The sequence below is a fragment of the Canis aureus genome, chromosome 15, assembly GCF_053574225.1.
Source record: "Canis aureus isolate CA01 chromosome 15, VMU_Caureus_v.1.0, whole genome shotgun sequence".
NCBI classification, from domain to species: Eukaryota; Metazoa; Chordata; class Mammalia; order Carnivora; family Canidae; genus Canis; species Canis aureus.
This window is the reverse complement of record NC_135625.1, coordinates 1,037,569-1,062,303: the sequence shown is the minus strand read 5'-3', so window position 1 is coordinate 1,062,303 and position 24,735 is coordinate 1,037,569. Positions and strand designations below refer to the sequence as shown.

Here is a 24,735-nt window from a genome sequence, read left to right as displayed (position 1 = left end):
CACAATATGTCAAGGATCAGAACCTCCAGTCTCCCCACCGCTGTTCCTCACCTCCTTCCAAATATTTGGACATAATTCTGTTTCACCACTCTGATGAGGTTAACAGACCTCATCTAGAAGTAGGACAACTGTGTGGGGGTGATCCAGGTTCTGAGATGTGAAGACAACCCTGAGATGGGGCACTAGATGACTTTAAATTCTTTTAGACTGAAGGTGACAGATAAGTGATGCAGAGAACCGATATGACAAGACATGTCAAGGAGAGAGGGACAAAGTGCTTAATTGAGTGAGGTGTGATTAAGTGGAGATTCCAAAGGAGAAATGAAGGAAATGGGCAAACAGGGATGACACCTTGCACTAGTCAGCTGCTCTGGACAGGAAGCTCTCCTTGAGGGAACACCTTACCTAGAGGCCACTCAGCTCCACTGAGACGCCCAAAGCTCGTGTCAAAAGCATAAGCCCTGAGGCTCCTGGCAGATACTGGGTGTCTAGGCCAGCACATGTCGTCGGTGCTTCAGGCAGATGGTGTCAGATGACCCTGGGCAGCTTTAGCTGCTCGTCCCCCGATGCTGTATCTCCAGGGCAAGCGAGGCAACTGCATTCCCAGCCATTTGCTGCATCCCTGAGATTGGAAGATCCTCTTTTTCATCTCAGATCCTGATTCCAGCCATTTCCAAGTCGACCTTTAAGTACTTCTGAAAGAATCGTGTAGTGATTGACCACACTAAATGGTCACAAAGCCCCCAGAATGGCATTGGAGGCTGACTTCGTTTACCTGACTCTGAAGGCCTCCAGAGCTGGCTTCGGATCTTCCTTCATGATGCTTTATTCGCTCCAAGCTTTGGGCTCTTCCTGTTGAAACAAAGAAATGACTACACCTGGGTTTCAGGCTTGCGGCAAGAATTTTATAAGCACATATGCACACTTAACAGTTCCAGGTACATGAAATTCCTAAATTTTTAATTAAACAAATGAAAAATAGTAAAAATAAATGATCATTAACTTAGTTGTAAAATACTTCTATTTTAGGCATCTTATAAATAACACACATGCATAAAGTGGACAAAATGCTAATTCACATACTGCAAACTAACTCTTCCGTGCCATCTTGCTTTCAGAATATGGTCTATATGTTTCCTATGCAATAATATACCTTTACGAACTTCTCTCTACATTAGAAAATTACTCAGAATGTTGGTGAAAATACTGCAATACTAAATCTTTCAGTCAGTAATCAACATATGGAACGATGAAATAACTGAAAATACTCAGAAGAAAAGGTTCATGTGGGAGACACCGAGCTCTCTTGCTGATCAAACGAGAGATAGGCAATGAACACTGGGTGTTATATAAGATCGATGAATCACTGACCTCAACCTCTGAATCCAGTAATACATTGTATGCCAATTATTTGAATTTAAATAAAATTAGAAAGAAAAACAAAAGAGAGATAGGCAAAGCTAAGATGGGGATTTGGCCAACGGGTTTTTTTTACACTATTAAAAACAACAACACTTCCTGAGTCAAGTAGATGCATTTGCCCAGGCGACAGCTCTCTACCATACTCTGGTATGTGTTTGGTTGTGTTATTGGGTTTTTTCTTAGTTGATTACAAATTAATAGGATAAGTCATAAGCCACTGAAGTCTTGAATTGTCATATTTAATATCTGTCGTACTTCTAAAATTAGTCCCTAAATGCAAGGAAAATTTGCGGGTTTCCTTTGCTATTTGTGTGCTTATCACAAATGTATATTGTTACATCACCCCATGTCATAGTGTTACATACTCCTCTGCGTGGGCATGTAGACCTACCCACCTCAGTCTACCTCTGTTGTGACTGCCAACATCCCTGATACATTCCCTTCCTTTCAGTGGCAGAACAGATCCTGCTTAGACGTGACAAATACGTTAGGAGTTGAGATCCTACTACTAAGGATCCACCTACTAAGTTCAAAGGCTCTTTAATTTCCATGAATGCGCATGTAGATCAAGGAGAAGGGTACTACTGTCTTGCGTCAATGTCAACCACAGTTCTGCAGCTCCAGGGTTCGGAGCTTTCTGGGTGACAAGGTGACAAGGTGAACATGTTACATGCTTTTCATTCTGAGTGTGGTCCTTCCTTAGGACTCTCTCTTAGACATTATCTGTTTCCTACTCTCTCTCCTCTTGTCTATGATAAAGATTGCATAAGTGGGGCCCAGGGAGCCCCCAACAGGTGCTGTGCCTCACACCTCACACCTGCACAAGAAGAAATAGAGAAGATCTGAGTATGGGAGGAATGCAGAGGCAAGGATGGGTCAGCTCTGGAGACTAGCCTGGATCAGACACAGGCTTGCTCAGAGACCACAGGATGATCAACCCAGCTCATCATGGATCTCGTCCTTAACTACGGCCTCCCCTTAGTATCTGAGGTTTCTCTGGCTGGCTCATCAACTGATAAGGGAAAAGGGAAAAGTCAAAACATAAAATGTCATTGAGGAACAAATTATGTACAGCTCAGTGCATGTCTGGTACGTCTGGTATTAACTGGCATGACCCACCCTGCAATGCTGAAGTCCTTAGCAAATACACCCAGGACACTGTCTCCAGCTCCTCTGTTTTTCCACTGGATAATCAGTGCCTCACACTGGACTAATGCAGGTCTCAAAATTGGCCATTTTGTTCCACATTGTTTCCTGGGCTGGAGTGGATTAAGCTCACGAGGAAGCAAGTGTTGATGAGGCCACATTCCTGAATTCCGTAAGCAAGGGTCATTGGGCATGGAGGGGAATTCAGACCCTCACTGGCTGCCCACACAAAGGTGAGCTCAGCTCCTGAGCTGCAGTGCAAGTGTTTGCAGGGTGACAGAGTTGGAATATATGTGCTCCGGGGAGCAAATCTTAACATTTGATTCCAGGGATTTGGGCAGACTTTAGTTTGAACAAGTGGTTTATCTTATTTCAAGATCATAAGCAACACATTTTTTTAGCATTCATGTTAATACTTTTTAGCTCCACAAATATTTATTGTATTTTTTACAGCATTTTGAGTGGTAGGTTTTCCATAAATAACTTTTTATTTTCCATTATCCTCTTGGTATTTTCTCATTACTTCATAGCATAATGATTTGGGTTTTGATAGTGATATTAATTGGATGTTATGTTGATAATGTATTATTCATGCTACTCTTTTGAAAAGGAAAGTTGAATTTATAAACATGCATTCACTTATCAAAAAGATATTATACACAAAATCAAATAGAAAATATTTTTTAAATAGAATTATTTGAAATCAAATATTGGTTTGATTTTCTAATTTCTTTCCTTTAGGGCAAAAAAAAAAAAAAAACTATCATGTCACCAAATGCTTCTCATAATCAATTCTTGTTATTAACGTATGGTTTCCAAGAGAAGTTATGATGTAATCACAATTAATACTGTAAAATATTTTCCTTCCTTTTTATCTTGACAGTTTAAATCAACTCAGTATAACATGATGTACTAGTTCTTTAATGTTTGAACATTATAGCTCGACCATTGTTTCTACTTTCTTATTATATTCAAAGTATGTCTGACCCACAGTTTTGAAGTCAGAATTATGGATTTTAATTACATAAGCAATTGGAAATTGAGGCAGGAAATCCAGGAGAGAGCCACGGGATGAAGATAGACTTAGAAATCTAAAGCATGCACATCTTCACAATAAGTATATTTTTAAGAACATGTGGCATAATAAAAAGATTAGAAGAGAAAATCCTATGTTTTAAAGGGGCATCCCAACAGATAAGAGGAAAACCCTGAGTGCTGGACAGAGAAGCCCCCTGAAGAGTTCACTCTCAGAAGTGCAAAGTGAAAGTAATGGTCAGTCGTGGTGCTATTGGACTGCCATTAATTGGGACAATCTTTAAGATAAGAATCGCAAAAAAGCTTATTGTATCTACGAATAAGAACGTATTTTATGACTTCATTGAGAAAAAAAAAAGAGAACACAACTATGGGTTGTTTGGGCAGAAACCAGAGTGAGTGCTTGAGATTGAGACATGGTGGGAAGTGGAGCCAGAGCTTGAGACCTGGCAGGTGATGCACGGAGGCAGGGCTACAGGCGGGCGGGCAACGGAGACAGTGTGCTCAAAGCTGTGCTCCTCGGAGTTCATCCTTGAAGAGGGGGAGAAAGGAGAAAATCAAACAGAGCCTCTTGCAGTCAGTTCGGGGCTATAACGCGTTGCCACACACGTGGTAGCCTATAAACAGCAGACATGTATTTCTTGCAATTCTGGATGCTGAGAAGTCCAAGATCAGGATGCCAGCACGGTCTTGCTCTGGTGGGAGTTGCCTTTCTGTACCAGGGAAGGCTACTGGCAATGCATGTGGCTATGCCCCTCCATGTAGAAGAGTTTAAGAAGTTGTAAAAGAACTATAAGAGGCAAAAAAAGGACCAAACCAAACAACAGAGAAACTGACTCATGGATATGTAACCAGAGAAGGGAAAAGGTGGGAGGGGGTGAACCAGGGGATTAAGAGGTACAGGCTTCCAGCCATATAAATTTATAACTAGTTTTGGGGATGTAATGCTGAGTAAAGAGAATACAGTCAATGATTTTGGCATAAGAGCAGCCCGGGTGGCTCAGCGGTTTAGCAATGCCTTCAGGGCAGGGCCCGATCCTAGAGACCTGGGATCGAGTCCCATGTCGGGCTCCCTGTATGGAGCCTGCTTCTCCCTCTGCCTGGGTCTCTGCCTCTCTCTGTGTCTCAAATAAATAAATAAATAAATAAATAAATAAATAAATAAATATTGTCATAACCCTGCCTAATGACAGTTGGTAACTGGACTCATCGCGGCCAGCATTTCATAATGTATAAAAATATGATGCCCGCCTGAATGTGATGGTATATTGTACGTCATACATACTCAGTAAAAAGAGAAGTTCTGAGTAGCTACATACCAGCTTATTTGAAAGTAGCAATTTCTTTGAATCATTGAGAAATGAATTTGTTAAGTGGTCATGAATGTGATAAGTGGTCATGGATATTAGTGAGTGACTAATGTAATGGAATTTGTGTTTGACAGAGAAATTCAGGAATGTAAGCAAATAAATTCAACATAGATTCCCTGGGAAGGAACAGTGAAAATCTTAGAATTGTACATAATATTGATAGATTTTTTTTTTTGCAAGGGGACAATGATAGAGGTAATAAGAATGTACCTGAGTTATTTTTGGAAATAGTCTTTATCCCAAGCAAGAGGAAACACTGCCCTGAGCCTCCGGTTTTAGAGGCCCTCATGTATAAGAACCCCCAACACTTCCCCCAACGCACAGATATGTCACAGAACCTGTGGAGCACCCACACTATCACTCGGAATCACTTCTTGGTTCCATCCTGGTGCACCCAGGGACCGGAGCCATCCAGCCTCATGATGACTACCATTCAGACCCCATGATTTTCCCTATGACTGAAATGAAAGGTGACAGTGTCCAGATGTTATAAGGACCCATGGATTGTCCTGAAACATTATCAGAGATGGATACTGGGTTGTGGGAGTGATCTGAGCAGCAGGGGTTTTTAAGTAAAATAAAAGGCAATTTATTTATTTTTTAAGAGATTATTTATTTATTTATTTATTCATGAGAGACACAGAAGGAGAGAGAAGCAGAGACCCAGGCAGAGGGAGAAGCAGGCTCCATGCCGGGAGCCCGATGTGGGACTCCATCCCTGGTCTCCAGGATCACGCCCCGGGCTAAAGGCATCGCTAAACCGCTGAGCCACCAGGGCTGCCCAAGAAGAGGCAATTTAATTAACCAGGTAAATTGTTCCTTTCAGATAACACGAATGCAACATATAATTACATAACAAAGCATCATTCCTGCTCATCTTGCTAAGCATTTATTATCTTGCTGTATTTCGTATTGTAATATGTGGCTGCAGACACAATCACAAATAGTGTATGTTTTCATTAGTTGCACATAGAGGATGGAAAATACTTGGCAACACTAAACAGTTCATGTTAGTCTTAACTTTGTATGAATATAGGTCCAGAAAGAATATGAATGAAGCACGACACCGATTCTTTATGTTGGCAACAGGACAACCACTGAATGCTAGAATTAAGAATACTTTCATAAAATTTTAATAAAAGCTAATTAGAAATCACGGATATGCATATATGATTGCGGAATATGCATCCCATCCTCTGTCTTGGCAAATTCGCTATTTTAGACAGAAGGTCTACTACGAAACAGAGCTTTCCTTATATATGAGCCCCGAATATCGTCAGCAGAGCTTACTGTACCCTTCAGAGGCCACTGCAGCCTTCCTGGTGCCCAGTCCCCCATTACTCCCTTCCATATGCTCTCCAGCCACGTACACTGCCTTCTGCATACAATAGATAGATGATAGACTGAATAAATGACAGATTGATGGTGGATGGATGATAGGATAAATGGTGAAAGTTGATAGACATACATAGATGATTACATACAGCCACAGAGACTCAGAGATGACAGATGATAGACAGATGACGCTCTTATGCTCCATGTCTTTGTTCGTGCTCTCTTGGTTCCTCTTCTAGATCTAGAAATTGCCCATCTTTCAAATCCAAAGATCTTCTGTTCTCTGCAGTTTTCACAGCCTGAAAACCCTCCCACCCAACTCCTGCTAATCAATCCCTTCCTCTTTGGAGCAACCATATCCATTTATACATAATCTCATGAAAGCCTAACATCCTGCTTTTTTTTTTTTTAATTTTTATTTATCTATGAGAGAGAGAGAGAGAGAGGCAGAGACACAGGCAGAGGGAGAAGCAGGCTCCATGCACCGGGAGCCCAACGTGGGATTCGATCCCGGGTCTCCAGGATCACGCCCTGGGCCAAAGGCAGGCGCTAAACCGCTGCGCCACCCAGGGATCCCCATCCTGCTTGTTAAGGTCTGAATGTTTGCTTCCTGCCCACATTCATATGCTGAAAACTTAATCCCCGGTGTGATAGTATCAGGAGATGGAACTTAGGACATAGGATGGAGCCCTGATGAATGGGGCCAGCGTTCTTATAACTGAGGTCCCAGAGATCTCCCTCACCCCTTCTGCCACGTGAGGACACCGCGGGGAGGCACCATCTATAAAATGGGAAACGCATCCTAATCAGATCATGAACATCTTGGTGGCTTGACCTTGGACTTCCTACTCACCAAAACTGTGAGCAGTATAATTCTATTTCCTCTAAGCCACCCAGTCTATGGTATCCTGTTACAGCAGCCCCAAGACCCTGCCCTCTTTGTTTCTTAACAAGATAGATTTGCATCCAATAATAGAAATTATTCTCTAAACAGTGGGGCTGACTGACAGACAAGCGTTTTGTTTAGTTACGTCCTAGCAACTCTGAGACCACATTGAAATGAATCTTAAGTCGCCAACAACAGCACGGAAGAGTCAACAAACGCTTGCCCCGCGCCCAGGCATATAGCAGTAAGCGAAGGAGATGGAAACCCCTACTCTCAAGGAGCTTACATTCTCGTAGCAAAATTTAAAAAATAAAATAAAAAGGCAAAAAAAAAAAATCTGTTAGGTGGAGAAAAAATAAACCAGAAAAGTTACCAAGATTCATCTCTTCTAGCTTAAGTAGACGGTAGTGGATGTGTTCCTGGACGACCGCGGCGCTCAGCCAACGACCCCAGCACCCTTGCAGTGCAATCCTCACGCAGCTCCCTCCACTGCCATGTGGACTTGACTTTGACTCATTCTGACCAACAGAATATGTCCCCGATGGGCGGTCACTCGATGAGATGCCTTTCATGTTGAGCCCCCTCTCCGGCTTTCTCTCCGGGGAGGTCAGCTGCGTGACATGAGGCAGCCTTGCAGAGAAGCCCTCCTGAGGAAGTTGGCAGATCTGCTCAGGGGCTCCCCGGGGGTCTGCCAGCAAGTGCACGGCATGTGTGACCCTAAAAGCCCGTTCTCCCCTGGTTCAGTCTTCAGGTGAGCCTGTGGCACGACCGCTACTGTGGCTGTAACCACCAGAGAAACCTAGAGCTTACGGGCCATTGTGTCATGCTCAGATTCCTGAACCACAGATCTGTGAAATTTTGTTTATTTTCAGCCACTCAAGTTTGGGATAATGTGTCAAGCAGTAAAAATAACTAATACCATTAGCAACCCCAAGTTCGTAGGCAATGAAGCCGTGTGGGTTCCTGGGAGCAGCCACCGGCGGAGCATAGGGCAAGCAGGGGCCTGCTTGGGTTTGGTTGGCTTCTGTGAGGAAGAACGGGCAGGGCAGCCGTGCAGCTGTGAGAGCTAGGAGTGGATGAGGCCAGACAGGGAACGGCCGAAGAGGTGGGACTTCACCTGCCAGCGCCAGGGATGTGCCTTTTCCTCCATGGGCCTTGGAAAGCATATGGAAGCCGCTGAAAATATCTGCATTAAATTTCACAACAGATGTGCTGTGGCCACGTGTTAAGTTTCAATGTGATCACTTCCTCTGCAGTTAGAAGAATAGGGTTGAGATTTCCTGAGAAAGACTGAGGAAGGGTCAGTGGGTGGGAACAGGGAGTCTGGGTGAGATCAGGCGAATCTGGAGATGCCTGTTAGACACCCAGGAGGCTGGTCTCCTATGCAGCTGGATTTACGAGTTTGGTTTTCAGGGAACAGCTGGGTTAGATTTATAAGCCCGCGTTTCCTTAGCATATCAATGGCATTTAAAACCCCAAGTGTGGTTGAGACCACATTGGGAAGGAGTGGGAATACATGTAAGTGGAGAGACAAACAATGAGCCTTAAGAAGAGGAACAGAAGGAATAATCAGCAAAGGATACTTGGGTGGAACAGCCAGATAAAGAGGAAGCGAACTACGTGATTGTAGGGCTGTGGGATGCAAAGGAAGAAGGCACTTCAAGGAAGAGGCGAATGAATTGGACCAAATGCCTGAGTTGTCTTTTTCCTTTCTCTTTCTTCCTTCTTTTCTTTCTTTCTTTCTTTCTTTCTTTCTTTCTTTCTTTCTTTCTTTCTTTCTTTCTTTCTTTCTTCTTTCTTTCTTTCTTTCTTTCTTTCTTTCTTCTTTCTTTCTTTTTTCTTTCTTTCTTTCTTTCTTTCTTTCTTTCTTTCTTTCTTTCTTCTTTCTTTCTTTCATCTTTCTTTCTTTCTTTTTTAGAGAGAGAGAGAGAGAGATGGGGTGGAGGGGCAGAGGGAGAGGGAGAGAATCTTAAACAGGTTCTACACTCATCATGGAGCCCAATGCGGGGCTCCATCTCTCTCTCCTGAGATCATGACCTGAGCTGAATCAAGAGTCAAGAGTCAAGAATCAAGAGTCAAGAGTCAGATGCTGAACCGACTGAGCTGCCCCGACGCCCCACCTCTGCGCTGCCCACTAAGTAAGGCTTGGATGTTGGCTTTTGGATTTAGCAACTGGTCACAGGTAACCTTGCCAAGGAGCATTTTAGGGAAATACTGGGCCCAACTAAATTGTGTTCATAAAAGATCACATTTATTCTCCTCATCAAAGTGTGGCTTCTACCACCAGCCTTTCAGTCATCTGCAGACTAGCCCTGGGTTAGTATGGAGGCCCATGAGCTACATCCGTCACAGTTTTTTGAACTTTGACTATTTGACAGCAGCTACCACTCTTTTATGGATGTGCTGGATTCCTGTCCCAAGATGTCCATGCTTCTACCCTGGGGCGGGGGGGGGGGGAAGCTCTCCATGCAGCCCCCCCCCCCTCAGTCCTGAGTTCCCTGTTTCTTGCACGACATCATGATGCACTTTGATGTTGACTCCACAGTAGCCGCCGTGTGGTCCAGAGTCTTGCAATGATTCGGTTAGTGGTTTTGGTTTCTTTCTTTGCTCCTCCGTTTTTAAGACTTCCAACTCATCACTGCTAAATTGACTTGATTCCAGCCACAGCCCACCTCTTTGCTGTCATCCCATAATTTCCCAGCCAAACAAACAAAAACAAACAAGTCGGCCTTCTTCTCTCTCTGTTGTACAACAATCACCTTGTGTGTAGGACTCTGTAAAGCAACGCTCAGTGAATTCATAAGGCACGTCAAGGAGAGCTTGAGATGTTATCGGCTGCTGCTAGTCCTCAGGGTGGGAGAGGATGCCTCGTTGAATAATTATACATTTGGCAAGTCCTGTTGTAGTTCATTGTGGAACTCTACCTGTAGAGAACCCAAAGAAAGATCTGGGAACGAATGTGATGCTAGCACATTACCAGTCACATCTCACCTCCCCTACAGAGGGGAAAAAAATGGAAGAGAAAGTTGAATTCCAAATTTTGGTAAAATTTGACATCCAGTGAGAAAAAAAAAAAGTTAGCTTACTATCATTTGATAAATGAAAGCAAAGAGGGTTATTACCTGGGTAGATTCAGGAAATGTCTGCCGTTATTGGCTGGGCTTGGTTTTTGCAGACTTACCAATCTAATGTAACTTTGTTTTATCCACAATTTATCAAAGCATTTGGAGAAGGAAATAATACATTTAATATTTGCAAAGCTAGATTAAGTCTTTGCCAAACTACCTTTTCCATCGAAAGTGGTGCCTGTCTTGGAATTAACACGTGAGTGCGGCTGATGGTGTTGAGAGGCTGCTGCCCACCCTCCCTCCACACAACCCCGCTGGCCAGGAGCTGGTCAAGACCAGGGGTGCACAGAAATCACATTCGCCCGAGGCCTTGCCGGCTACGAGCGGTTCTCCCTGGGTTTTCTCATCAGATTCAAGTTCATTGCTTAGATTAAAATAAAGTCTTTAGTATAACCAGAATTATTTTTGTTAGCTTTTTTCATGTATTTCATGAATATGCGTTTTTTTTGTAACACAAGAGGAGACATGCTATAAAACACCTCTTGTAACTCGCTTGACTCATGAAACAACTCATCTTGTTGCTCTTCTCATATAATCACACTGAGATATCTTTTGTTTTTTAAAATCTGTATTGCAGCCTGGGAAAGTACCATAATTCCATTCATCATTCTGATACCGGTTGATATTTGTTTTCTTTTCTATCTTTTGCTATTCAGAAAGTACCATAAACTTCTTGTATAACTCTTCAAATATATTTGCTTCTGCTCCACAATGTATGTTTTTTAGGCAGTTCACTCACACAGAGCTTAGAGATGCTTTCTGCTGTATTTCACTTTAATGAACTCTGAGACAGGTCAGCTAATTCCCTTCACATAACAAGTAAGTTTGCCCTGTGTTTTGTCACCCGGTAAGTTTAATTTTATGGTTCCGTTTCACACAGAAGCATACTTTACGAACAATAAAGTGATAAAAGCATTCGGTTAAATTATCCAGGCATAAACTACTCCCAAGACCCCAGAGGGTTTCCTCATGCTGTTCACACTCCCTCCTCAACGCCCACAGGAAACCACCCTTAGGTTTTCCCACGGCATCCGTTCTTCATGATGGGATTGGATAATGTGGCTTCTTTTGTATCTGCTTTCCTTTTCTTAACGTGATTTGTGAGAATTATCCATGTTCTTGTTTACAATTAATTTACAATTAATTCCTTTTTATTGTTCAATCTATTGTGTGAGTATACCATATTTTTCTTAGCTTTTCTCCAGTTACTAGACACCTAGGTGGTATCCAGTTTTTTAGTATTTTGAATAACATCACAACAATTATCCTTGTAAAAGTCTATTTTGGTAGATATATTTTTTATTTGTCTTGGGGAATCATCTAGCAATGGAATTTGTGGGTTTTTTTTAAGTACTTTTTGATATTTGCATAGATGTTTGGGGATATGCATTTTTTCAACTGGCTTACAAGCTTTATAATGTATTTCCTGTATTTTTTTTCTTCTTACAATTAGAACTAATAGGTGGGCAGCCCGGGTGGCTCAGTGGTTTGGCTCCTGCCTTTGGCCAGGGCATGATCCTAGAGACCTGGGATCGAGTCCCACATCGGACTCCCTGCATGGAGCCTGCTTCTCCCTCTGCCTGTGTCTCTGCCTCTCTCTCTCTCCTCTCTCTCTCCCTATCTGTGTCTCTCATGAATAAATAAATAAAATCTTAAAAAAAAAAAAGAACTCCTAATAGGATACTTGAGCCATATCTGTGATTTACAGATTTTTAGAGAGGATCTTTGCCTCCTCACTATGAAACATAGAAGTAAATTGGTATCTTCCATGTCTCCTCTTTCCTACTTTTTCTTCCAACTCTTAATACATACTGAATTTAGCAAGGTTCATGGCCTTTCCCTCCTGTTATAAACTATAATTACCACGAGTGTTTAGCTTTAGTCTTAACTCATATGTTCAGCGTTGAACGTCTGTTTCTAAATTCAGTTCATTGGTGGGATTTCATCTTTTGGGGGGAACAATGTAATAGTTAACACTACATTTTCAAAAAAAAAAAAACATATCTAAGCTTCTTTATATTTATTAAGCCTTTTAATCTCAAGGCCTCCCTGAGTAATTTAGATGCTTACCCTTATCTTACTTTACAGATCTGGAGGTTTGATCAGTGGGATGTGAAAGGATCGTGAGAAAGTCTGCAGAGCTTCCAAGTGGCAGATGCATACTTGCGATCCGCCATGATTTCTGAGCCTGTGCTGTCTTTCCAAGTGAATGCAGGGCTTACCAAGGCTCCCTGAGTTCCAGTGGGCCACATGGCTTGTCCACCATCAAATCAGGTATGTGACTAACTCCCTGTAAGGTCACCTCAGCCTGTGGAGAATAAGCCAGGAGATACATTCCCCAGATTCTGTCTGTGCAGTCCTAGGGGAGCATGTGCCTGCCGAGCACTTGGAAGGAGAGGCCATTGCTCTCCATGGGGAGGTCAGGGCTCTCAGATTCACAGGGACTTTGTGGTATGATTATCAAAACCACCCACTTCGCTGTTGAGGTGGAGCTGGTGGTTGGGAGCTTTCCAGAGTTTTCTGTTTACTGTGCTATGCTCTGCAAGCTCATGGGAACCACTGCTTCAGCCTCAGCTGATGGAGCTTGCTTCTTTGGCCATCCCATTGCCGGCCCTGAGTCCCTACAGGAAAACTCACAGGTCCCTTCTGTGATCTTCGTTGCACATTGACCAATACTGTTTGTGATGCTGGAAGTGATTTCTACGGAGCCCTCAGACCTGATGCACTAGTTTTCTATGGCTGCCGTAACAAGTCATGACGAACTTTGGAGGCTTCAAGAACACAGACTGATCATCTTGTAGCTCTGAAGGCCAGAAGTCCAATATGGTCTCACCAGGCTAAAATAAAAGACTTAGTTCCTTTTTCAGAACCTGAGGGAGTATCACATCTTTACTCGTGTGAGCTGTTGGCAGATTTCAGTTCCTGGAGGTGCAAGAGTCAGATACTCCTCTCCTTGCCGACTGTCAGCTGAGGGTCATCTCAGCTTCTTACGGCCAATTCTTGACCCTTGGCCTTTCTTCCATGTTCAGAGTAACAACATGGGGGAAAATCCTTCCTTCTCCTAAACCTCTTCTCCTTCTCCTACCATCTTGTCACTCTCACTCATTCTTTATCTTCTTTCCACTTTTAAGGACTCATCTGAATATACCAGACCCATCTAGATAATCCAGGATGATCTCTCCAGCTCAAAGGTCTTAACCCTAATCTGCAAAATTCCATTGCCTGGAAATCAGGGTGCAGACATCTTTTGGGGACATTTATTCTACCTACCATGGGTGGGAATCTGAAATTGGATTTCTGATATGATTATATTTGATGAGAATAGTGATTTCGTTGTTGGTGGAAGTGGTCATCTATGACATGCACATTAATACAAGATGTTTATTTATTTTATTTTTATTTTTATTTTTATTTTTATTTATGATAGTCACACAGAGAGAGAGAGAGAGAGGCAGAGACACAGGCAGAGGGAGAAGCAGGCTCCATGCACGGGGAGCCCAACGTGGGACTCGATCCCGGGGGTCCAGGATCACGCCCCAGGCCCAAGGCAGGCGCCAAACCGCTGCGCCACCCAGGGATTCCCAGATGTTTATATTTTTACTTGGTTTCATGTGTTCAAAGAAACCTTTGGGAGACTAAGTGGCTATTGATGTAGTTGTTTTTATTGCTAATATTAGCAACAATACAAGAAATGTAAGGGATAAGTACTGTGGAGTATACTGGCTGCTGCTTATTCCAGTCGCCAAAAGAAAATAAAAAGAACTTTTCCTCTAACTCTGGCCATGGATAAAGAACCAGACAAGACACTTATATGACTGTGTTGAAATGCTGCCTTATTTTTCGCTGTCATATAGCCAAGATCTCTGAATATAGAATTCTGGGCCAGACCACACAGGTGAACTACAAGGCAAGGTGGATTGACAATGTGATTCAGTCTCATAATGCATGAAACTTATTGTTAAAAAGTAGGATCCTAAAGATTAGAATGCTAAGGTTTGGGCACATTCCAATTTATACATTTAATATAATTTAATACCCTAAGTAACTGCTGAACCTCTTTTGCTACTAGAAGGAGTTCTTGCCATTCTGAGAGGGTTAGACTTCTCCTGGCCCTACGCCCCAGCCCCATGACAATCTCAACTGAAGGAGTTGCCTTGAAAGAGATGACTATTGTCCTCAGGCCTGTTTTTACCACCTCCAACGTCTCTGTTTCCAGACTATAGCCAGACTCAAATTCCGGCCAATTCCAAGAAAAGAGGTAAAATGATTTACAAGAGAGGTAATTAACAACCTAAACTAATTGCAACTAGTTTGCAATTATCTTTAATAAAAGCATAGACAATATATATAAGAATGATCCATTAGGATAAATAAGGGCATAAAAAGATGATCTGGGATCAAAGTAAATGCGTTTATATGGATATACTGGCAAGAGATTCTGAATTTGATGGGTCACCTTGGACAGCTCATAGTTAAAATTTATTTGGTGAGTGTTTGAAAATCATACCCAATGTGGCCTACATTAAATTAAATTAATTAAGTTAAAATAAATTAAATTAAAATCTCCCATGGTATATTTTAGATAAAGCATCGAAAGACTTAAAGAAGAAATACAAGGGTAGACTGGCTGTGTTACCTGCCCCCGCACATAGTGATGCCCTTGGTATGTCCAGAGGGTACAAGGCACTGGGGCAGGCGTCAGCATTTCCAAGCACCATTGTGGCACTCGCTGGAAGCCAGTGGAGACAGAAAGACCTCCGTCATTGATGTGACTTCCTCAGTTCCTGGAATGGTGGAGGCGCAGAGCATCACAGGCTGAGCTGCAGAAACTGACCTCCAGTGACAACGTGAGCACAGCAGTCAGAACAGATGAAGGAATGATTTGACCCAGAAACATTTTTATCAGTCATTCAGTGATGATGATGCCCTTACAGTTACAGAGCAGGACATAGATACTAATGCCCTTCCTAATGAGTGTAACCAGAGACTCACTTTGGTGAACAGAATGAGCCATAGACCCTCACCCAGCTCCAGGCTGAGCGTATTTACAGACCCAGAAATCCTAAAAGAAAGAGAGAGGCCAAGCCATTTTGAGAAAGAACCTTGATTCTGTGATCACAAGTATATGTTTTAAATATTCCTCCTAACATGCCCCATGGGAACTTTAAACATCTACAGGATGGCTGTGTATCAGGAAATGAAGAGCACCTCATGGTCACCAAAAAGCAAAAACCTACAGTAGATACACAGAAGATGAAGGAATACAGGCACTTTTTAGCTATGATTACAGAAATGATATTTTTGTTGGATCACACGAACACTGCCCTGGTCCCTGGTATGTAGCTATTGATCTCGAAATTGATTTTTCCTTTCTGCTTATTAACAGAGGACTTCCAGAAGCAGTTTGCTTTCATCTGGTGTGGCCCAGCAGTACGACTTCACTGTGTTGATTCACAACCAACTCCATTCTCCAGCTCTCCGGTCTACGGAGATATTGACCGAGCTGCTATTCCAAAAAGCATCACACTAGCCACCTACAAGATTAAGGGATACCTGCTGCATCTGGTCCCCTAAAATTTTCTCTGCATTTTCTCTGGATTCTGGATTCTTTGGATTCTGGAGGAGATACATATTATGTTGCCCTGCCCCATTGACTGATTAACTCACTGAGTCAGACCGCTGGGGAGAAGCATTGAGCATAGACACACAATTCAGCAGCTCTGGGCTCCCGTGAAAGCTCCTGCCCGCTGCAAGGAGGAGTGCTTTGGAGAACCTTGGGCAAGTCCCAATAGGAGAGTCACGGCATCAAGCTAGGGTTTAGAAGAAGAGTTGGGTCCTCTTGTGCAAAAATCTATTCTCTTTCAGGAAAATATTTCTTCAGTCACCCCAGGCCCTGGTAAGTAGCCCAGGATAACAAGTTACTATGTCAAACAACCCAAGACATCCATCATAAACTGGAAGCTCTTTGAGCTACCAAGCCATAACCGTAGGTATGCACCGCAGGACCCAGTCGCCAAGTCAGAGTGATACACGCACAGGCAGGATCAGGCTGGCCCGAAAGACACAGGAAAGCACAAGGAAGTGAATCAGGTAAATCTTACTCGAGTGGTTCATGGGTAGAGGTCCTCAGTCTGGCTATTGCTCTGTGAACCACTACTTACACCATTGGTGTGACAAAGTACAGCAGTGCAAGGAGCATGTGCCGGAATGCAAATCAACTACATCCGTGTGCATACTGTTCAGTTCACTTAGCTTTTTTGTTTGGTGGCAAGTCCTTCTCATTAGAGGACACAGGGCTGTGATTTGTAGTCTGTCATAAGCTCTTAACTTTGGGACCAGTGGGACTCGGAGCAACATTCATTTGGGACTTGGTGGCACCTGTTTCTGCTATACTGACACCCTTCTCTCCATATTCATTTATGGCTTCTTGAAAAAAAAAATTAAGACCATTTTACTGAAGACGAAAGAAAAGGAGTCCACTTGCTGTCTTAGTACCAAACAAAATAGGATGCTCCCAAAATTACAGAAAGGAAGGAAACTCCCCTCGGTGGGTAGCGCCTGTTGTTGCTAACCCATGGAAGAGAAGTCACTGCCTGGCTGATGGTGGGAAACTGAAAAGTATGGAGATGAGAAAAGGTTTGGTCCAATGGTTTAGGCAGAGAGTTTGACGTGTGGGCGTGAACATGTGGGGACATTTGTTCCCACGTACACAAGTGATCACCAAATGCGTCCAGCGACGGCGGGCACACTTAATAATCAAGGCGGCACAGCTTGTGTGTGTCCATTAATGTCTTTCCCCGTCCAGAGCTGTCCTTGAGTGCAAGGGACCTGGTATTAGCAATGGCATTTATGAATGGCTCACCAACAGACTTCCTGTCCCCACGGTCAACATGGGCACTGTCATCGCAGGGTGCAGCCTGTTCCAACGGAGACTGGCTCCGGCCCGGATGCACTGATTTAGTTACGCTTCCTTATCTGGGGTTAGATACATACTGAGGTCACCTATTCTGAGTTCCATGTCCCAGGTGATTCAGTTATCCATCCTTGGGGTCTCTTCACTGGCCTTCCTTGCTATTCTGTCATGTCTTCCCCTTCCCTTCTTCTTTTTTATTCTCTTCCACTCACATCTCTTAAGCATGTATCCCTGGTCTCTGCCTCTTGGTTTTCTCAGCCCCAAAGGCCACACCATCTCTTTGGGAGAACTCCATGTTCCAGGACGTGTATTCCACAATGTTCTTCTCTACCCCGAAGTCAGGCATTCTTTATGGTTCGTGGCTTTTACTTCACTCTTCTCTTGATATTGTAAAGAGGTACTTTTAACTCTCTCTCTCTCTCTAGTGTCATGGCTTTTATTTCATCTTTATGAAGAAAAATGCAATAGAATTTACCTTATAGCATTTTTTACTTTGGCGCTTTCCCAAATCTGTTTCCATTTGGGACCTAAGATATTTGCATAGTATAGGAAGATATTTAAGGATTGGCCAGGTGAAAAGCTCAAGGATGAGTGTAGTATCTATCTATCATCTATCTATCTATCTATCTATCTATCTATCTATCTATCTATCTATTATATGGTAGATAGGTAGAGAGAGAGATAGATATAGATAGATATGATAGAAAAATGTGTGAATTCTATCTTATTAATAGCTTAGAATAAAAAAAGACTTGAAGATTTTAGTTACTTCTTGTTAATCATGTTTTTCTTGCTTCCAAAAGAACCAGTGATCTTAGGATGCACATCGACAGCTATACATGGTAGCCTAAAGAGAGAGAAAAGGAGACATAGATCAATTATATGTAGATTTCTAGATTTATTTCTGAAGTCCTCATGAAAGTAGAAAATACATAAAGAACAAAGGAATGAGGAAACAATGTTTAGCCAAGAAATAGAGCGTTAAGATATGGACACAATTTTCATCTTCACAGACGTATACAAAATAAAAATGGAGGGACGCCCGGGTGGCTCAGCGGTTGAGCATCTGCCTGCAGCCCAGAGTGTGACCCCAGGGTCCCGGGCTCGAATCCCGCATCGGGCTCCCTGCATGGAGCCTGCTTCTCCCTCTGCCTGTGTCTCTGCCTCTCTCTCTCTCTCTGTGTCTCTCATGAATTAATAAATGAAATCTTTAAAAAAGATGGAATGATATTCCTGAGTTTATTTCAAAAAGAAAACCGGCCAAAAAGCAAGGTGTCGCAAGGTACTGGCAGGCTTATTTTATTTCAGCGTAAGCAAACATTTCTTAAGCACTTAAGGTATTGAGATAAGAAATTGTGGGGTTTTAAGGTAGAATATATTCTGATACCTGAAAGATAAGCAGGGAGGCTTCATTTTCACAGATGCGGAAGGAGGAAGCTGGAATACAAGACCCGAGAGATCCATTCTTAGGGGAACCAGGTTTTATAAGCAACCTTGATTTCCTCTTCGACATCTGACTTACATGACTTTAAAATATATAAATAAAGACATCTAAATATAAGAAAATGTAAGGTGTTCTATACTTTTAGCTCATCTTAACGAAACCATTACTTGCAATGCACAGATGCTATTACTGAGTATCTTCTGTAAATGGAACATTCTGCTGGAAACCCTACATTGATACTTTCTCCAGTTCTTATAAACATCTTGCAGGTTAGGCATTATGACTTTCATTAAGTAAATGAGACTATCAGAAATTAGAAAAATAAGTCATGGGCAGCCCCGGTGGCCCAGCGGTTCAGCACCTGCCTTGGGCCCAGGGCCTGATCCTGGAGACCCTGGATCGAGTCCCACGTCGGGCTCCCTGCATGGAGCCTGCGTCTCCCTCTGCCTGTGTCTCTGCCTCTCTCTCTCTCTCATGAAAAAAGAAAATCTAAAAAAAAAAAAAAAAGAAAAAAAAATAAGTCACCCAAGATAAAACATCAATAGGTGGTGGTGATAAGATCTGACCCAGGGCTTCCTGACTGCAAACCCAGGGGGTTTTCACCTTTGCCTTTCAACATAATGATGGGCGAGACCTTGTTTCATAGACACTAAAGTCATTCAATAACAAAATGTGTTGCACAATACAGCGATTTACTAAGTGCTTTGGTATGAATGACCCACTAAATGGAGGCAGGTCTGGATACATTATCTGGGTGATCTGACTAAAGACAACCAAAGTTCAGATTATTTTACAGAGATATTTATTCTGGATTCAGAAATTAGAAGGATTTTTTTAGTGCACAATAGTAGAATCTGACAAACAATTGTTTCTTCTTCACAGTTATCCATCAAGATGTTAGGAAAGACACAGCTTAGGAAACAGACAGGCCTCTTTCACTGAATGACTTGGTTTAGCTTTTCAGAGCCATGATTTAAAAAACTCCATAGGTCAGATTTTTGACAATTTGCATCAGATTAACTTAGCAAAATTTAATGTCAACGATTTTGCTTTCTCACTTAAATGCCCGGGTATATTTAATACTCTTTTCTCTGGAAGATGGCTCTTGTAATCAGCAGGCATCATTTCTGATTCCAGAAGGACCTATTGTCCATATTACTTTAGGAAAATTTTCTTGTCTCTTTGAAACTCAATTTAAAATGTGATTCTGTGAGCCATGTGAGGATAAAATATAATTAAATGTCTAAAAAATAGTCATTGTATTGCTTGATGTTTGGTGGATTTTTTTAAGTTTGTATTGATCATGGATTGCTGCACATCCGGTGAACCCCAACAATTAGTGGCTTCAATCAGTACGCATTGTATTTCCCTGGATTCTGTAGGGGGAATGTTCTGCTGGCTGTGCCTGGCGTCATTTATGTGGCTGACTGGTCATAGCTCAACCAGGACTGGGTTGTCTGCTGCAGCCTCACTCACGTGCCTGCATCATGACGCTGGCTGTTGGTCCTGCCATGCATTTCCCACCATTTAGCCTGGATTTATCCATGTGACAGGGAACAGCTTCCAGAAAGGAGAGAGACCACATCCAATGTGCAGGTGCTCTACCCCTCGTTTGCATTGACCACATCAAGTCCTGTGGCCCCAGATAGAATCCCTGTGGAAGGGGACCACCCGAGGACAGGATTCCAGGGACGTGATTCATCAGAGGACCTCACAGGAACACCCACTCATGCTCTTTATTTTTCCTGGGAACAGTCTCACACCCACTGAAGAGGATAGTTGTGGCCTACACTATCTTTGAACCCTAGAAACAAATGCCTGTCAAGAGTTGCTTCTCTCATCTTTGTAGCTCTTAGGATCGTCACGAAGATTGAAGTTAGTGACAGGTGTAATGTAGTTTAGCAGCACCTGGCAGAGAGTAATTATGTAATATAAGTAGTACCAGCCCGTTGTCCTCTTTCTATTGGGCTTTGAATTTGTATTTTTATACTGTGACTGCACCTCTTTCATTGTTTCTCTAATATCAGATTAAGATTTGTTTTTTCTAAAATCTGTATGGCCTCTCTCCCCACCTGGATGTTAAAAATTGTAATTCTGGGGGCATCTGTGTGGTTCCCTCAGTTAAGCATCTGACTCTCAGGTCATGATCTCAGGGTTGTGAGACTGAGCCCCATGTCGGGCTCCCCACTGAGCATGGAGCCTGCTCGGGATGCTCTCTCTTCTTCTCCCTCTACTCTTTCCTCCTCACATTCATTCTCTCTCTCTCCCTAAAAAAATAAAAAATAAAAAAATAACAATTAAGATAGACACTCATCTGATTAAAAAATATTCTAATCCTGGAAAACCAGGGCAAACAACAAGGCAGAATAGTGAAAAAAACAGAAAATTTGTCAAGCATCCTGGTATAAACTTATTTATATAAATTTACATCTATTACATGTAATTTTATTACATATAAATTATAAAATGTATAAATAATGTTTACTTAAATTTATATTTATATTAATATGCCAATATTTAGTTTTGTATAAATTATTTATATAAACTTATATTTACTTATATAAATCTATCCAAGATTTACTAAATATACATGTCCTTGAACAAGACAGCATCAATGAATCTTAGTTTCCTTACACGTAACTTGGAGCAATAATATTGCCTCTGCCAGTGGGTTATCGTAAGATTCGACTGAGAGAGTGTATAAGAAAGCATTTTGTAAACAATAAATCATTATGAAAATTTGCATCTTCATCATATAAAATTTTATTTGTTCTTCCTCTAAGAAGCTTTCCTTGAACATCCCTGCTGAGGTAAAGACCATGTTCGTTGATCCCAATGCAATACCCGCACATGTTGTCAGGGCATTTATGACATTGTGTTGAAATTATGCATGTAAGTCTATCTCTTCTGTTAAAATATAAGCTCTGACAGGCCAGAAACCCGTGTGTAGATCTTTATTTCTGGATCTGAAAGTACACAGAAAATATACAGTGATAAGTACATACTAGGTGTTCAGAAATTATCAAATTAAGTTCAGAAATTATCAGAATGGAAGAGCATTCAACTGGTTCTAGAAGGACCAAATTCCATCATCTAAAATTTGATTCTTTGACAAAATCAACCTAATTGGAGGTCCACACAGGATCTTAGTCATGGCAGAAGGATTGAGGAGAAAGGATGAGTAAGTCAGAGCCCATGCCTTTGAGGAGTCTACGATTGGGTCAGTGATGTAGACATATTCACGAATAAAAAAAGTAGGCCGAGATTAACATTATAAACTTCTGATAGGGGCGCCTGGATGGCTCAGCTGGTGGAGCGTCCAACTCTTGGTTTTGGCTCAGGTCATGATCTCAAGGACCTAGGATCAAGCCCCGCAGACTCCGTGCTCGGCTGGGCGTTTGCTCGAGAGTCTCTCTCCGTGTCCCTCCCTCTGCTCATGCATGTACATGTGCTCTCTCTCTCTCTCTCTCTCAAATAAATAAATCTTTTAAAAAATTATGATAAGTATGTATATTATTTGCTGGCTTGGTTGAGTATTAGGCACTTACTCTATGCAAGCTCAGTTAATCCTCATAACTATTCTCTGATATACAGAATATTATTTAAATTTCATAGATGGATTAATGTGTTCATCCATCTATCATCTATCAATGAATAATTATGAATTGCCAACTTACCGACACATATGGTGCTGAGCTTTGAGAACTTAGTAATGAAAAAACAGTCTCCTATAGACCTTAGCACGGCAAGAAAGAATGATTTTAAAAAGAAACATTAGTGAAGAGAATGGTAGGGAGTCTATTGAAAGCGGCCCAGGTAAGAGAGCTCGGAGGTCGATGACGTTGCTGTGGCTACTTGCACGTCCTGAAAGTGGGGGACAGGACATTTCCGTCATATACCCACAGGCACAAAGCGGGGCCCGGCAGGATTCAAATCTACGAACGGTGCTCCCTAAACCACGACTTACAGAAGTAAGTGTGCTCCCTAACCACGACTTATATATTTTTAATATATAAAAAAATATATTATTTATATTTTATATTATTATAGTATAGTTACTCATGTGAAAGTAGAAAAGCAGGAATCTCTCTCTTGAATAAGAAAACACCAGCAGTGCCAGGAATTCAGTGCACGGCATCCAGCAGCCGGACCCAGCACCCCAACCTTGGGCTCTGGGGGTGACCCGCCTGACTTGGCCTCCCGCACGTCCACGCTCACGAGAGGCGGCGTGGGCTCTATGTTTTGTGTGCTGAGACCCCGAGCCCGCCTCCCATGGGCCTGCAAGCTCGCAGATGGACAGCCAGTCTGGAATTTACCTGCAGCCAGGCCGTGACCTTTCACTGGGGTCACCCAAGAGGCGCGTCGTCAGGGCCTCTCTGAGGTCATAAACCATGGGCGGCTTAAAATGCAGTGATAGGGACTCCCAGGGGACTCAGGGGTTGAGTGTCTGCCTTCGGCCCAGGACATGACCCCGGGGTCCCGGGATCGAGTCCCACGTCAGGCTTTTGCATGCCTGCTTCTCCCTCTGCCTGGGTCTCTGCCTCTCTCTCTCTGTGTGTCTCTTGTGAATAAATAAACAAAATATTTAAAAAATAAAATAAAATAACATAAAATAATAAAATGCAGCAGTAGTAGCTTCCAACCAGCCTGTGTCCGGACCCCCTTAGGCTGTCGGAGACTTGGGGACCTTCACACCAGCGCCCTTCACGCTCCGTCTGCCCAGTCTCTGGTCCAGGGCCCACTCCTCAGTCTCCCCCAGGGGTGGGGAGGGGACAAGAGGTGGGTGTGGGATGCGGGTGTCATGCAAGAGCCGTGGGGAGACTGGGCCTGGTCCCCGATACGTCTGTGTCCCCACAGAGCGGCTCTGACACATCTACGGCTTGCTTTTTGTCCGGTGTAGAATGGAGCTGGCCGCCCAAAGGGGAGAAGCACACGGCTGCACACTGGTTGCTTGTCTGGACCTCCGCGCACCTGCCCGGCCCAGAGCTGGCTGCTGCTCGGGCCCCTGGAGGACGTGTCCCCACGGGCCGTGTGTACACGGGGGCAGGGAACCCACGCATCAGACTGGACTCCTCTCTAAGCGGACAAAACCCACACTGCGGCTCTGCCCACGGGAGCCCCTGGGCCTCTCCCCATCCCTCGTCGCTTCAGCATCCAGTCGTCTAATTAGGAAGTTCCCGGTGAGTCGCTGAAACCCTCACCCTCGCTGGGACGCGTTTAACCTGCTGGTGACTTACTGGTGAACGGGGCGGAGTGAGCTTGGGGGGGGCGGGGGGACGTACAATCATTATCCCCTTTAAGCTAATTACTTGGAAATAAGTGATCCACTCGGGAATTAGAGGAAAGGGGAAATATTGTTTTGTGTATCTAGTTTGTGAAAAAAACAGAAAGTGCAGCTCATGAATTCATTATATGTCTAAGTAATAAATGCGATTTTTCCAAACACTGTATTAAAAGTAAAACAGTTCACATATTCAATTTGCAACTGATGCAAAAAAACGAATGGCTTCATTAATTATAACATACATTTTATCTTTTTCCTTTTTTTTTTCCTTTGATTTCAGGTGGAAAGGAAATTGAAGGGGAAAAAGCAGCTAGAATTATAAAGGCAGAAACATGAAGATAAAAGAGGGCCATTTTTTAAAAAGCAGCAAATAAATTGCTAATGCTACATTCTGATGTTCACGTCACGATCTCATGAATAATCATTAATGAATAGAAATGCCTCATTTCAAGGAAAGTTGGAAAGTATGAATAAATGCCAACACTGATTTTTATCCCTTCGTTCTGTATAAAGAAAATTGATTTTAACTCTTTTATAGATTCGTTATCCTCGTTATCAAAAAATATATGATGTGCAATATTATTCTAAAAATTTTACTATTTTGGTCACAATATACTGATAAAGTCAATTGAAAATTTTAAGACACATACTGATAAATTCAACGTACACGGGAATCAGAGTTTAAAATGGACGCATGGGCACTTCAATTGCCCTCAGATTCACGATATAAAGGAACAATTTTATTTTTTATTATTTTTTTTAACAATTTTAT

The 24,735-nt window shown here is 42.6% G+C and overlaps 1 protein-coding gene across 2 annotated transcripts; it reads left to right on the top strand.

The window, feature by feature from the left end:
* Nucleotides 1–1,833: 1,833 nt before the first annotated feature.
* On the top strand, nt 1,834–24,420 carry LOC144283903 (uncharacterized). 2 transcript variants are annotated; one of them, XM_077848388.1, is made up of 5 exons: nt 1,834–2,079; nt 5,617–5,781; nt 12,411–12,596; nt 23,580–23,859; nt 24,244–24,420. In XM_077848388.1, the coding sequence occupies exons 3-5, from the start codon at nt 12,532–12,534 to the stop codon at nt 24,283–24,285; spliced, it is 387 nt and encodes a 128-aa protein (XP_077704514.1). In that variant the 5' UTR covers nt 1,834–2,079; nt 5,617–5,781; nt 12,411–12,531; the 3' UTR covers nt 24,286–24,420. The 2 variants fall into 2 exon arrangements, with proteins under 2 accessions (XP_077704514.1, XP_077704513.1); XM_077848387.1 differs by having other exon boundaries at nt 5,611–5,781.
* The last annotated feature ends 315 nt before the right edge of the window (nt 24,421–24,735 follow it).

Excerpts from the sequence above, each read along its gene's own strand:
- LOC144283903 (XM_077848388.1), top strand. The coding sequence starts at position 12,532 with ATGCAGGGCTTACCAAGGCTCCCTGAGTTCCAGTGGGCCACATGGCTT. Across the intron at positions 12,597-23,579 it reads CTTGTCCACCATCAAATCAG|AATGGAGCTGGCCGCCCAAA; the intron begins GTATGTGACTAA and ends TGTCCGGTGTAG. Across the intron at positions 23,860-24,243 it reads GTCTAATTAGGAAGTTCCCG|GTGGAAAGGAAATTGAAGGG; the intron begins GTGAGTCGCTGA and ends CTTTGATTTCAG.